Here is a 13,391-nt window from a genome sequence, read left to right as displayed (position 1 = left end):
TACCCCAAAGTCAAACAACATCTCACCTGTGCCAGACCATTCACAGAAAAATAAGGCCTAGCTGAGAGAACTGGCTATGGAGGAACTCAACTACCTTATCATTGAGTTCCTCTTCACCCAGAGACTCTGAACACATCCTATACCAAACTTCATCTGCTCACTTCAAAAAACCTGCCTGGTCAGTACCTGAGGACCAGCTAGCAGGTAGCGCTTTTGTTTCTCCATGCTTACTTGGAGTTAGGGAACTAAAATCATGGAGCATTAAGGGAGGCTCCTTCCGATTGGGGGCACATCATACTGCTAGCAACTTCAGTCCCCCTCCCACAGATCCGGGAGAAATAGGCAACACTTGCTGTCTATGAAGTAATCGAGCATCCATGAAAATTCCACTCATAGTTAGACAGGTTCAAAGTTCATACCTGTAATCCCAACACTGAGGAAGATTATTTTATAGCCAGCTCGGCCTACAAAGTAAATTGAAAAACCTCTATCCAAACAGAACTAGCAGTAGGGCCTCAGGCAAGTTAAGTCTCCTTTTTTTTTTTTTTTGCTTAGATTTCCCTATCTATAAAATGGGAGTGGTGGCCCGCGCCTTTAATCCCAACACTTGGGAGGCAGAGGCAGGATCTCTGTGAGTTCAAGGCCAGCCTGGTCTGCAAGAGCTAGTTCCAGGATTAAGCTCCAAAGCTACAGAGAAACCTTGTCTCAAAAAACAAACAATAGGGGGCTGGAGAGATGGCTCAGTGGTTAAGAGCACTGGCTTCTTCCAAAGGTCCTGAGTTCAATTCCCAGCAACCACATGGTGGCTCACAACCATCTGTAATGAGATCTGATGCCCTCTTCTGGTTTGCAGGCATACATGCAGATAGAATACTGAGAATACGGTATACATAATAAATATTTTTAAAAAAACAATAATAAATAAATGGGAGTCGTGACAGTACCTCTAGGGGCTTAGTGACCAATAAGGGTCCCCCATTTGGTGAGATGCCTACCATGTATTTTCTCCTTTAGTGCTCACAAATAAGTAAGTGTGCCTCTGAGTCTTGGTGTAGCACTTCTGCTCCTTGTTTGCTCATGGAGCACTCACAACTTAAATGACAACATAGCGCTTCCACCACACAGAAAAGGGAAGAGTCACAAAGAGGCTAAATCAAAATCACTTTAGTTCCATGCTTTTATCTTCTCTTTAGGGCCAAACTGAAACAGATTTCAAAAGAAATGGAGTAGCTGGGTTCACAGACTCATAGACGCTTATATAACTGGACAAGGTAATCTAAATCCCCTTTTATAAACAGAGGCCAAAGGACACATTTGCCATGGATCACAAGAACTGATGGTACCAAAGGGGATTCCTCTGTCCCGTTCTATATCACTATTCACATCCTGTAATTCAGTCCAATCTTAGATCAAGGTAACTACTAAAATCTTCCTATTGTGTCTCCAAGGCCTCTTCTCCATGGCCTTTTATTAACTAGCCTTATACATAGGGGCAAAGGGCATCCACCACAATCTCCTTTTTACTGGAACAGGAACAGGGGATTTGCTGGACCCCACATTCACAGGATCTCAAAGGGTGAATTTGAAACAGCAAACGTAAACACTAAGGCAAACAAACATGTGGTAAAATTCACTTCAGAAAGGAGACTTGCAGCAGCTACCTTCAACGGTAGTCATTTCTGTCTCTAACCTACCCTGCTACAACATAACATATTCAATGCCTGTTATACATGGGGTGTTGTGAGGTAATACAAGACCATCTCTGAGCATCACAAGGGCACTGCCAAAAACCACTGCCTCACCAGTGTGCATACAAGTTGAGCAGCACAGCAAACCAAAGAAGAGCATGTTTCCATACTCCTCACTGGAGCAATTCACTTGGGTGGAATATATGGAGGTTCTTAAGGATTCTTCTCTAAAACGCCTGTCTGGAAAACTAAAATTTCCAATGTGGAAGCTATAGTATAACCACAAATTATTTTCACATGTGTTAACTGTCTGACCATCTTTATGAACTGGCCAGGAAAGCCTTTACACAGTTCCTATGGTACATTCAGTTCCAAGTATGACTAAGCACTTATATGTATGCATTTAAGAATCTAATCTCTTAAGAAACAGGCATTTTTCTGTTTGTCTTCCCACCATTAAGACCTGTTGCATTCAGCACACAACGGCCCAAAAATGTGTTAGGATGACATATGGTCAAGCTATTGCTACATGAAAATCTAAGTATATGAAATTGAGTTCCACCATCAAAGGAACAAAGAGGAATCTACTGTAGCAAATAGCCACCTGAGCAAATTTATAGCCAAGAGGCATTGACGGTCCCATAGATCATAAGGCTGAAGGGAGTAACAGATGCTGTGTCAGCCACCTGGCCCCATTTGCAACCTATCATTGTGGCAAAAGGGAGAGAGGTCTAATTCAGAAAGGAGCAAGACCTTAGGCAATCAGTAGCCAAATAATTTGTTATGTAGAAGACTCCATTTTTTTTTCTTTTCTCCCTTGAAATGAGGTCGCACTATGTAGCCCTACCTGGTTTGAAGTCACTATGTAAACCAGGCTGATCCAGAGTGCTGGGATTAGAAGCATGTATAACAACTAGCCTTTCTTAAGTGTGAACCACTTAACAGCTAGTATGTAGCAGCACAACGTGGTTACTGTTTGGTCACATATAACCATCCTTAGCAATCAAAAGTTCAAAGTAAATACTCTCTACTTGTCAGGAAACTACATTCTACTGAGACTCCTCACCTGGTCTCCAGATGATCTACTATGTGAGTAGGAAAAGAAAACCCGGAGGTGCCGGGAAAGACCGAAATATCACGGCAGCCAGTGGGTGAGCTAGGCTGCTGCTAGGCCTCTACTTGTTCTTCCTCCTTTCAGTTTAGGAGAAAGAGACTCAAAAATTAACTGTTCCCTAGGCCAGAGTGTAGATGTCTGACAGGGAGCTGGGGAGCAATATCAGCCTTGCCATTCACCACTTCTCTACAACTCATCTGCTAAATTTTATGTCCTGACTTTCTTTGGAGAGAGGTCCCGGAGCTCAAGAGAAATCAAAGAACTTGGTTAATGAGATTCTCTCCCCTAATACACAGCCTCAGTGTTTTTGAAGTGTTGTCCTGTACCTGGGGCTGGACTGCATACATCAGGATCATTTCTCCTGGACTCTTCAGTAGCAAAGCTGATATTTAATAGTATGTTGTCTCGATTGTTTGTGACTTATGCTGATCCAGAAAAGCCATACTTAATGCTTTTGAGACTTTCAGACATACAACGTAGCTCAAAACACCACAAATAAGTCCAGAAGAACACACTAAGAATTACCATTTAATAGATGAACTTACTTATGTTGCTGAACATAAGGATCTTCACTGAACTGTGCCTACTGCAAAGGTACTATTACAGTACTCTTCAAACTATCTTACAGTAAGCCTTCATGAGCTTTCAGAATTTATATGAAAAAAAATAAAATCTTTAGCCAGGAGTGGTAGCACACACTTTAATGCCAGTACTCGGGAGGCAGAGGCAGGGGGTAATCTCTAAGTTTGAGGCCAGTCTGGTCTATAAAACAGAGTTCCAGGACAGTCAGAGAAACTTTGCCCCCATCCCAAAAAGGATCTAAATTTAGATCCTATCATGTCTTCTAAAATCTATTTTGGGAAGAGTAGTGCTGGGCATACATACACATAACTGATTTGCTTTTTTGTGTAAAATGTTAGAGAACAGAAAACAATTACAGAAGTGACCTCTCCTGAGCCCACCCCTTTCAGATGGTAAAGCTACACTGTGTATGTAGGGGTGGCTGATCCCTTTCATCTTTCAAATGCTTACTCAACATTGATCAGTTTTTAAGACTCAGACAAGGTGGCCTATGTCTGTTGTCCAGTTACTCCAAAAGCTGAGGTCGAAGAGTGCTTTAACCCATCTAAGTTAGCCTACGCAGTATAATGATACCCTAGCTCTGTAATAGTCAGTTGCTACCTGGGATTATGTATTAGTCTAAGCTCATCTAAAGTGGGACACTGTAGCTCAGTGGTAGGCTGTCTGCTCAGACTTTCTTAAACAACAGAAAATTCAAATACAAGCTAAAGTCTTATGTAATAAAGATAAAAATTACAAGTATTATCCAAGAACTTTGGTTGCAGGGAACAGCCCACTAGCTTTTGCAACTCTAACCCATCCTTTAAAAAAATAAACCAGCCGTCTATGACAACTTCCATTACTAATTCCTGTAAGTTGAACAAATATGAAAGGGACGAAACTCAGAACAGCGATGTCACGAAGCAGCAAGTGATTTGGCTCCCTTTTCTTCCCCGCTTTAAACCCACCACAAAGAAATACAAAAGCAAAGCTTTAAGTAGGTGAAATTAAGAATCTACTCCGAGAATTTCTTTTACTTTTCCATTGCAACCATTATTTAAAAATGAGAGTTCATAGACCCCTTGGAGACTCCTGGTGAGGAGTATCTGGTCCTCAAGTTTTCCAAATCCACATAACGAAGCCATTAGCTAGCAAAGCACACACAATAAAATGAAATTCTGATACCACAGATTTGACCTAGAACCAAGTTTCCTCCCTGCCATCCCAAGGCATCCTCTTCTTCCCATACTTCAGCATTAGACAAGAACACACAACAATTTTTACCTCTAAAATAACCAAATCCACATTTCCAAAGGCACAAATATGTCATTTGTTAAACACAAAAATCCAAAAAGCGGTATTACAGCTCAAAGACGTACTTTGTGCAGTTAAAGCATTAAAAGCATCAGCCTTTATTTTGTGACAAGTTTATTGAACAGTATCCAAGACTTCTTCTTTATAAGTGAAAAACTGCTAAACGATGCCACAGTAGTAGGTGCTGGCATGGTGTGTCACAATGACAGCCTCTCGGCTGCACTGGTTTCTAAATTGGACTACAGAACTGCCAATAAAACAGCTGAAGGAAAAAATTTACACATGGCAATTGTGAATGGGAAAAGTACTCAAAGTGATCACCACCAGAATCTCTTCCCAAAATGGACTAGGAGTCTTTTTACACATTCTTAACTCATTTTTCCAGTGCTTTTAAACTGAGTGTATTTTATTTTCACAAACTTGTACAATCACAGATCCATCAAAATGGAGATTGAGTAAGCTTTTGTGTTTCCTTATTTTTGTGCAAGGTGACCATTTTCACCCCAAATGGGTGAGCTTGCTTACTTCCATATATACACAAACTCCTATCATCAAACAGGTCAAGACTGACCTGACCTTAACTATACCGAGTATTACTATCAGTAAGTTTGATATTTCCTAATGCAGGAACTGTTGGATTAAAACAAAACCCAAAACAGCCACTAATAATTGTACATCCAAACTAGTATAATCACAAAAAACACCTCCAAATTATGCTTATGAACTAAATCTGTCACTGAAGTTCAAGAAGATTTACAAATTTGCTTATTTATAAAATACATTTGTAGATTTTGCTAATCCTTTAAAAGAAAAAAAAAACAAACACCAATAGAACTCAGGAAAAAAACAAACCTAATGAAAAAGATTCTCGTCCATTAATATCAAAGTCACCGAAAACAGACAATAGAATTTACACGTGAAATTGAGAATACCTGGGTAGTGTTTACAAACACTCTTTGAGCAGAGCTTTACAAAGCCTTCATGCCATACAAACGAAAAGATTATGTAAATTCAAGTCTATACCAAACCTAGTTCTGGAGAAAATCTGTCTGTTGAGAGGTATAAATAAGTTTCATAAAACACATTTTCATGGTTATTAAAACAAAAACTGAAACTTCAATGCCCAGAACAAGATAAAACAATATACTTATCAGTTAGGTCTGTTAATAATCTCATAAGATACAAAAATTGAAGTTCCAGAGGGCAAAGCATTTAATTACATTTCACAACAAGCACTGTTGTGACCCAAGCGAATGCAGAACACAGTTTTCTAATTTCTATACCAATACTATTTTCTTAATTTATTTAATGAACAGTGAGATCCAAGTTTCTTTTTAGCATTTATCTAAGATGTAGAAATAACAATAGGTGCAATTGAGTGTATGAAATATTTAATAAATGTGTAGGAATATACAACCAAAATAAATTGTGAGAAAGAATAAAAGATTGTCACCTTCCAACAACCAATTTTTCTAAAAGATAGTCAGCTTTCCAATGGAGAAAATAACCAGAGTTGAAATAAGATGATGCCCCAAGTAGTTCTGAAGTGTTCACATTCTGTCTTTGGAATGAGAAATGATTACTTAACAAAAAACATCACATATAAACATATTGCTTTTTGAGGCAGTTATCTATCTGTCAAATTGTATCTGTGAGTTACTAAGTGATTCACAATGCAGCCACTTCTTTTCAAAGTCTGCATAATCCATTCCCTAAACAAAAACTCCATACTATCACCCTCCAAGACTATAGCAGTGAATAGGTTTTCCACACTTTAATCACACAAGGGACTGTTGCCACTCTTAACTTGAGCGTTAACGACGAAACTGTATTTCAGTGTTCCACTACCCTAGAACACCACAAAGGCACTACATATAGACAGACATATAGGTTTATGTGTGTGATATATATGTATATGTGTGTGTACATATACATATATGTATATACAAGAAATGTCTCTTTTTAAAAGCAAATGCAGACTTGTAAATAATGTTGATGTGTTTCAAACCAAAGCAAGGTCTGTGAAAGATTAAATTTATTTTCCATGATTATTCATTAAACTTCAATTCTGTATGTTATGTTAATATAAGTTTTCAAGCATTTTAAATAAAGAAAAACCCCTAGAGAGCCTTAAGTGTCAATGAATAAGATGTGATGAACCAAATACTTTTATGAAAAGGACATTTAGACAACCAACGTCTATGTGATCCCCTACTTTGGTGCCCTGATTGCCAAAAGGAAAGAAAATGAAAACGCAAGGAGTCATCTCAGTTCTCTCCTCTGAAAGCTGTGCTCTGCATAAAGAATATTTGTGAACAGGCTCATGATCGAACAACTACACCAAAAGCCTCCAAGCTGACAGAATTAAGCACACACCAACCTACGGTCCACCTTAGGGATCTTACATTCTACAACACTAATGCTAACAAACTACCAACTTCAACTTCAGTTTTAAATTCCAAGATAGGCTGCTCTTTCTTATGGACCCCTTTGTTCCAAATGTCACCTAATATTGGGACAAAAGCAATTTGCTAAATTAGTCCATCACAATAAGGACTTCAAATCAAACACCTAAACACTGATTACTAAAGTAGTTTCTGGTTTCCCTTACCATCCAAACAATATAAACAATTTTAAACTTACTAAACTAATAAAACTTAGCGGTCAAACCAAAAAAGGCCAGTAGAGGACTCCATAGTTTATTTTTATGGTAAAAGTCATTCCACACAATCATAAGTGTGACATTAGAAATCAAAGTTCAGGGTTATATAGCACAAACCAAGTGTGGAGTTTTTATATTCGAAATTAATTAAAAACCAACGAAGTCGTTGTACTCATTACAAGTGAGTCAATTAGGCAAATAGCGGCAACATCTGAAGCAGGACTATCTATACAGCAAGAACCCTCAAGAAGCAATAAAGGTACATACAATGAATCCAGATACAGAGACTTTATTCAATTTTAAAAGAAAATGTAGGTTGTAGACAAAGCTTTGACCCTATAACAAAGCAAGTATGCCCAACTTTAAATCAAATTGCAAAAGTAGCCAACTTCTAGTTGTCAGCAACTGGCAAGAGCACCCTCCATGAGCTCTACTCTTGTTTCTATCTTCTTCATTCCATGTGGTATAAAAGAAGCCAATCTAGATTCCTTGATAAGCTTTATATGATCAACAAGTTTTAGAAATGGTTTCTACTGGTATGCCCAAATTATTTTTGGTGTTCCCTCCAGATAGCTTTACTGTAACAAACTGCAATGTTTATTCTGTGGGCTGTAAACAGCCAACCAATGCTCTGTGTTATAGAAACCAATCTATCTGCAATAGAAACAATCCACAGGTTCTAACCTGGAAATACTAGGAAAACAATCTGGATGCATTAATCACAGCAACATCAAGATATACCCTAAAGAACTGATGTTAACGGCTACCCTAAAACAAGCTTTACCTTTCTCGAACCTATAGGCCTATCATTCAAGTCAATGACCGCAGCAGTGGCTTCATCCCGCGATTCAAAGGCCACCATGGCTTCACCTGTAGGCATACCTTTTTCATTGTATTTTAAACATACTGAACCTGGGATTACCTGATAACCATAAAAGAAATCTAAAATTTCATCAATAGAAACAGTAAAGGGCATGTTCTGCACCTTAATTATTGTAGGTCCTGGTTTTCCAGAGCTAGCTGCAAAGCCAGGGGGACCCCCAATATGTATTGGGCCAGGCCCAGGCCCAGGCCCAAACGCTGGAGGCCCACTCAAATGCCCAGGAACGTTTCCAAGACCAGGGGGTCCACTTCCAAAACCTGGAGGAGCACTTAAACTACCAGGGCCATTTCCAAAATTCTGAGGGATCCCCCCAAATCCTGACGGCCCACTTAAATTATTTGGTGCACCTCCAAAACCTGGAACTTCCAGTCCTAGGCCAGGCAAACCACTGTTTCCAACTGAAGGCATAACAGGCCTAACATCACCAAAAGCACCTCCTAATCCTGGAGGGGGAAGTGGTGGTCCAAAGGCATTTGGCCCACCAAAATTACCAGGGAAGTTAAATGGCGGCCCATTATTGGCCTCCTTCGATCCTACAGTCAAGAAGACATGCTCTTCTCCTCCTGCAGTGGGAATGCCAGCACCGGGCATAGCAGGACCAGGTATTGCGGCACCAGGTATTGCGGGACCGGGTATTGCGGGACCAGGCATTGCAGGACCAGGCATTGCGGGACCGGGTATTGCTGGACCGGGCATTGCTGGACCGGGCATTGCGGGACCGGGTATTCCGGCACCAGGTATTCCGGCACCAGGTATTCCAGCGCTGGGCATCCCAGCACCAGGCATTCCAGCAGTGGGCATACCCGCATTAGGCATTCCAGCACCTGGCATTCCAGCACCTGGCATTCCGGCACCAGGTATCCCAGCACCGGGTATTCCAGCAGTGGGAATTCCAGCAGCAGGCATCCCTGTACTAGGCATCACTGGAACTGCAGGATTACCTGGAACAGGAATCTTTAAGCCCTTTTTTCCTTGGGCTGGGGGATTTTTCTCAATCTCTCGCATATCTTCTAGGGTAACTATATGAACAAAAGCTTCTCTCCCATTCAGCTTTTTACGGTGTAAGTGTTCAGATTTACGAGCATCATCTTCTGTTTTAAACTGAACCAGTGCTTGCCCTAGACCTTGCCCATTGTTATCAACAAGAACATGTACAGCATTCTCATCCACTGGGATTCCTTCTAGGAACTGAAGAACGTCCATCTTGGTAATGCTGAATGGAATGTTTGTTATATGGGCACAGACTTTGGCAGAATTGACATCCCCCTCCGGATTTAACACTATTTCCCTCTGGTCATAGCTGAAGTTTTGAAGTCGTTTTCGAATCATATCTATCTTTTCTAGCATACCTTTCTTAGTAATTGGATGAACTTGGATAAAGCGATTGCCCATGTATTGTTTATGACGGCACAGTGCAGCCTTATAGTCAGCATCATTCCTGAATTCAACAAAGCCTTCACCAGTCGCTTTCCCATTGGGTCCATAAGCTATATAAATACTATCTTCCACAATATCCAACTTCTTAAAAAAATCAATGACATGTTTGTTTTCTGCTTCAAATGGTAGCCCTTTTAAGTAAACACAAAAGCCAGCCTCATGTGGTGATCTTGACCGTGACCTTTTCTGCCCACTGGGCGATTTTGACCTTGGAAGTGTCTGTGGAGGGGGATGGGCTTGTCCAGAAGACCCCATACTTTGTTTAAAAGTGATATGACCTCCAGCAGCTACCCACTGTCTCTCTGTGGCAGGACTGACTTCCACATAGCGTTGTATCATCAGCATTCTGTTCCGTTTCAAAGCTTCAAATGTATCTTGAGGTGAGAGAAACTTAACCAATCCATTCCCATTATTTCGACCTACGTGATCTTTTAACAAATGTACTGCATCAACTCGAAGCCCGTGGAAAAACTCTCTGACATCATTTTCCATCGCAGAAAAGGGCATTCCATGCACACTCACATACAGATCATCGGGGTTGATGGGAAGTGACTTCACGCTGCTTTGAGAGTTCATCTGGATAGGGTTAACAGGATTTAATGGACCCAGAAACACAGGGTTCAGATTATTGTTCAGACTCATAGGTGCTCCAGAGCCATTCATTCCAGTAGGTAGAGGTGCCACAGGTGGTGGATTCAAGGGTGGCATGCCTGACATGGGTGGCAATGGGTTAATAGGTGGCACAGAAGGGACTGGGGGAATGGGAGGCACAGGAGGCACAGGAGGCAATGTTGGTACTGGAGGAGGAACTGGTATTGGGGGAATGGATGGCAGCGGTGGCAAAGATGGCATCGCTGGGATTGGAGGAATTGGTGGTGGTGGGACCGTGTTCATTGGAGAAGCTGTACTCGGAATGGTCGAGCTGAATGTTGGACTCCCAAACGAAGTCCCCATACTTGGAGGAGCAGTTCCTATGCTGGCTGTGGAAAATGTCTGTATGTTTTTGCTGCTCTCATGAACAGAAGTGGTAGCAGTAACTACACTTGGCGAAGGATTATTAAAGTTGGGTGCTGTTGCTGGCAAGTTTACCCTGCTGCTCATCCCTGAGCTAGGTGGTGGTCCTGATCTACTAGCATTTGCTGGTGGTATATCTAAGTTGGCAGTTTCAAAACGCCTACGACTCAGTTCAATCATATTCTGCATTTCTGTTTTACTACTCAATAACAGTGTTACTTTTGACCCTTTAATTGTACCACCTGTGCGCATCATACCAAGCCTTGCATCTTCATCAGTGGCAAAAACGATGAAAGCCTCACCCAGTTCACCCCCTACAATATGCACGCCCCCATCAGGGATGGTCAATCCAGAGAAGAAGTGGCGAATGTCCATGGTCCCCGCCACAATTGGGAGACCTTGCAAGCGGATGACCACAGCCATGCTGCGCTGAAACCACACACACCTGCAGATGAGAAAAGGCAACGGCCATGTCAGACTCCTTTTTATTATACAAAGTTTTTAGTTGCAAGAATGACCAGCTACCATATTATCCCACAAACATTCCCTCAAGCTATCACAATGTCTCTAATTTAAATCATTGAAAGATCTTGAACAATTGCAATAAAGAGGCTCAAGTCCAAGACTCAAAAGATTCAAAAAAACTATAAAGTCACCATAAACATTATTCAGAGCACTAAACTTTCAGTGAGATTTAGAAGAAATGCATAAAAATCTATGAGGGGAAATCATACAAAGGATGCATCAAAAATTAATACTTAAAACTGATTTAGCCTCTTCCTTTAAAACATTACAATTTCATAGTTATCAGAACTTTAAGGCTCAATCTCCAAACCCAAAAGAAACAGAAAACTGGAATGTTCCTGGATTACAAACACCTAACAATAAAATAGGTTCGTATCTCAAATGTGAAAAGCATTCACAAGGCCTTGAGTTCAATCCTTAACACCAGAAATCACAAATGATAACAGATTCCATATTTCGTAGTAAAACACTGAATTTGTTTTTTTTTAAGATTTATTTATTATGTATACAACATTCTGCCTCCATGTACCTAACAGTACCTCCAGAGCAGGGTGCCAGATCTCATTACAGATGGTTGTGAGCCACTATGTGGTTGCTGGGAATTGAACTCAGGACCTTTGGAAGAACAGCCAGTGTTCTTAACCACTGAGCCATCTCTCCAGCCCCCTGAATTTGTTTTATATTTATTAAAACAAAGAACTATCTGGGGTTGCAGAGATTATTCAATGGGTAAGAGAGCACTTTCTGTACGTACAATTCTAAGAACATGATGAGTTCTAGCCCGGCATCCACAAAGTATGGCTGTATACATTTGAAACTGCCTAGAATCCCCAACTGTCAGTCTAGTTCCAGGTATAGTAAAAGAATAAGGCAAGGAACAATGGAGTACCTAACATTATCTTTCAGCAATTACCTGTACATACAGGCTTATATATGTGCACGTGTACACACACATACATGTGTGCATGCATGCACAAACCTAACATTATCTTTCAGCAATTACCTGTACATACAGGCTTATATATGTGCATGTGTACACACACATACATGTGTGCATGCATGCACAAACACTATCTGGATTTACTATAAGCAAAGTTAATACATATTAAGAATCCAAAGAAATACTAAATATAATAGCCAAAATCTGAGTTAACCTATATTTATTACCATAAAGTGGAACCTATCACACCAGTATTCACCATGGCTACTTAACCAAATCTCAGGTTCAGTGATTCTACCAAATTTTGCATTGAACAATTTTAAGCCAGGCAGTGGTGGCACATGCCTTTAATCCTAGTACTCAGAAGGCAGAAGCAGGAGGACCTCTGTGAGTTTGAAGCTAATTTGATTCTACAGAGTGAGTTCCAGGACTGGCTCCATAGCTACCAAGAAACCCTGCCTCGAAAAACCAAAAAAAAACTTTAAATCTTTAAAAAACAAACGAACAAGCCGGGCGGTGGTGGCGCACGCCTTTAATCCCAGCACTCGGGAGGCAGAGGCAGGCGGATCTCCGTGAGTTCGAGGCCAGCCTGGTCTACAAGAGCTAGTTCCAGGACAGGCTTTAAAGCCACAGAGAAACCCTGTCTCGAAAAACCAAAAAACAAACGAACAAACACCTAGGACCAGACAGATGGATCTGCCTTTAATCCCAGCATTTGGGAAGTAGATTTCTGTGAGATTGAAGCCATTCTGCTCTACATAAGAGTTTCAGGCCAGTGAGGGGCTTCATAGTGAGATTCAGTTTCAGAGAAACAAAAAAAAAAAAAAAAAAAAAAAAAAAATCAGTTGGTAGAATGTTTGCCTAGCACTCATAAAGTTCTGGGATCCATCCCCAATTTCCCAAAAGCTCAGTATGGTGGTGAATGCAATTATCTCAGTACTTGAGAGGTTGAGGCAAGAGGATCTTGAATCCCAAAGCAATATCATAGATTACATATTAATGTACAATTCACGACTAGGGCCTCTGACCCAACTTAACAACTCCTATTGAATCTCTTGTTACTCACTGATCTCCTAGCAAAACCTGACTCAAAAAAATAAATAAAAGGAGGATAGGAAAGGGGCTCAGTGAGATGGCTCAGCTTGCTGCCAATACTGACGACTTGAGTTCCATCCCCAGGAGATGAATTAAGGGAGAGAATCAACTTAGACACACATGCACAAGTAAATAATTGTTAAAATAATAATAATGAG

The 13,391-nt window shown here is 40.7% G+C and overlaps 1 protein-coding gene across 21 annotated transcripts in view; it reads right to left on the bottom strand.

Annotated features, from left to right (window-relative positions):
• Cpne1 (copine 1) overlaps positions 1 to 13,391 on the bottom strand; it is a 40,570-nt gene that overhangs the window by 15,427 nt on the left and 11,752 nt on the right. For 9 of the 21 annotated variants that reach the window (XM_038331751.2, XM_038331746.2, XM_038331747.2 and 6 more), the window contains one exon: positions 7,613 to 11,118. The exons of 6 other annotated variants lie outside the window; for them this stretch is intronic. In XM_038331751.2, the coding sequence (XP_038187679.1) occupies positions 8,103 to 11,096 (2,994 nt within the window). In that variant the 5' untranslated portion in view covers positions 11,097 to 11,118 and the 3' untranslated portion in view covers positions 7,613 to 8,102. Of the gene's footprint in view, positions 1 to 7,612; positions 11,119 to 13,391 lie in introns of those variants that run through there. 6 more of the 21 variants (XM_038331764.1, XM_038331759.1, XM_038331767.1 and 3 more) reach the window with 4 other exon arrangements.

Source organism: Arvicola amphibius, chromosome 5 (assembly GCF_903992535.2).
Source record: "Arvicola amphibius chromosome 5, mArvAmp1.2, whole genome shotgun sequence".
In the NCBI taxonomy this organism is placed as follows: Eukaryota; Metazoa; Chordata; class Mammalia; order Rodentia; family Cricetidae; genus Arvicola; species Arvicola amphibius.
This window is presented reverse-complemented; position numbering and strand designations above follow the sequence as displayed.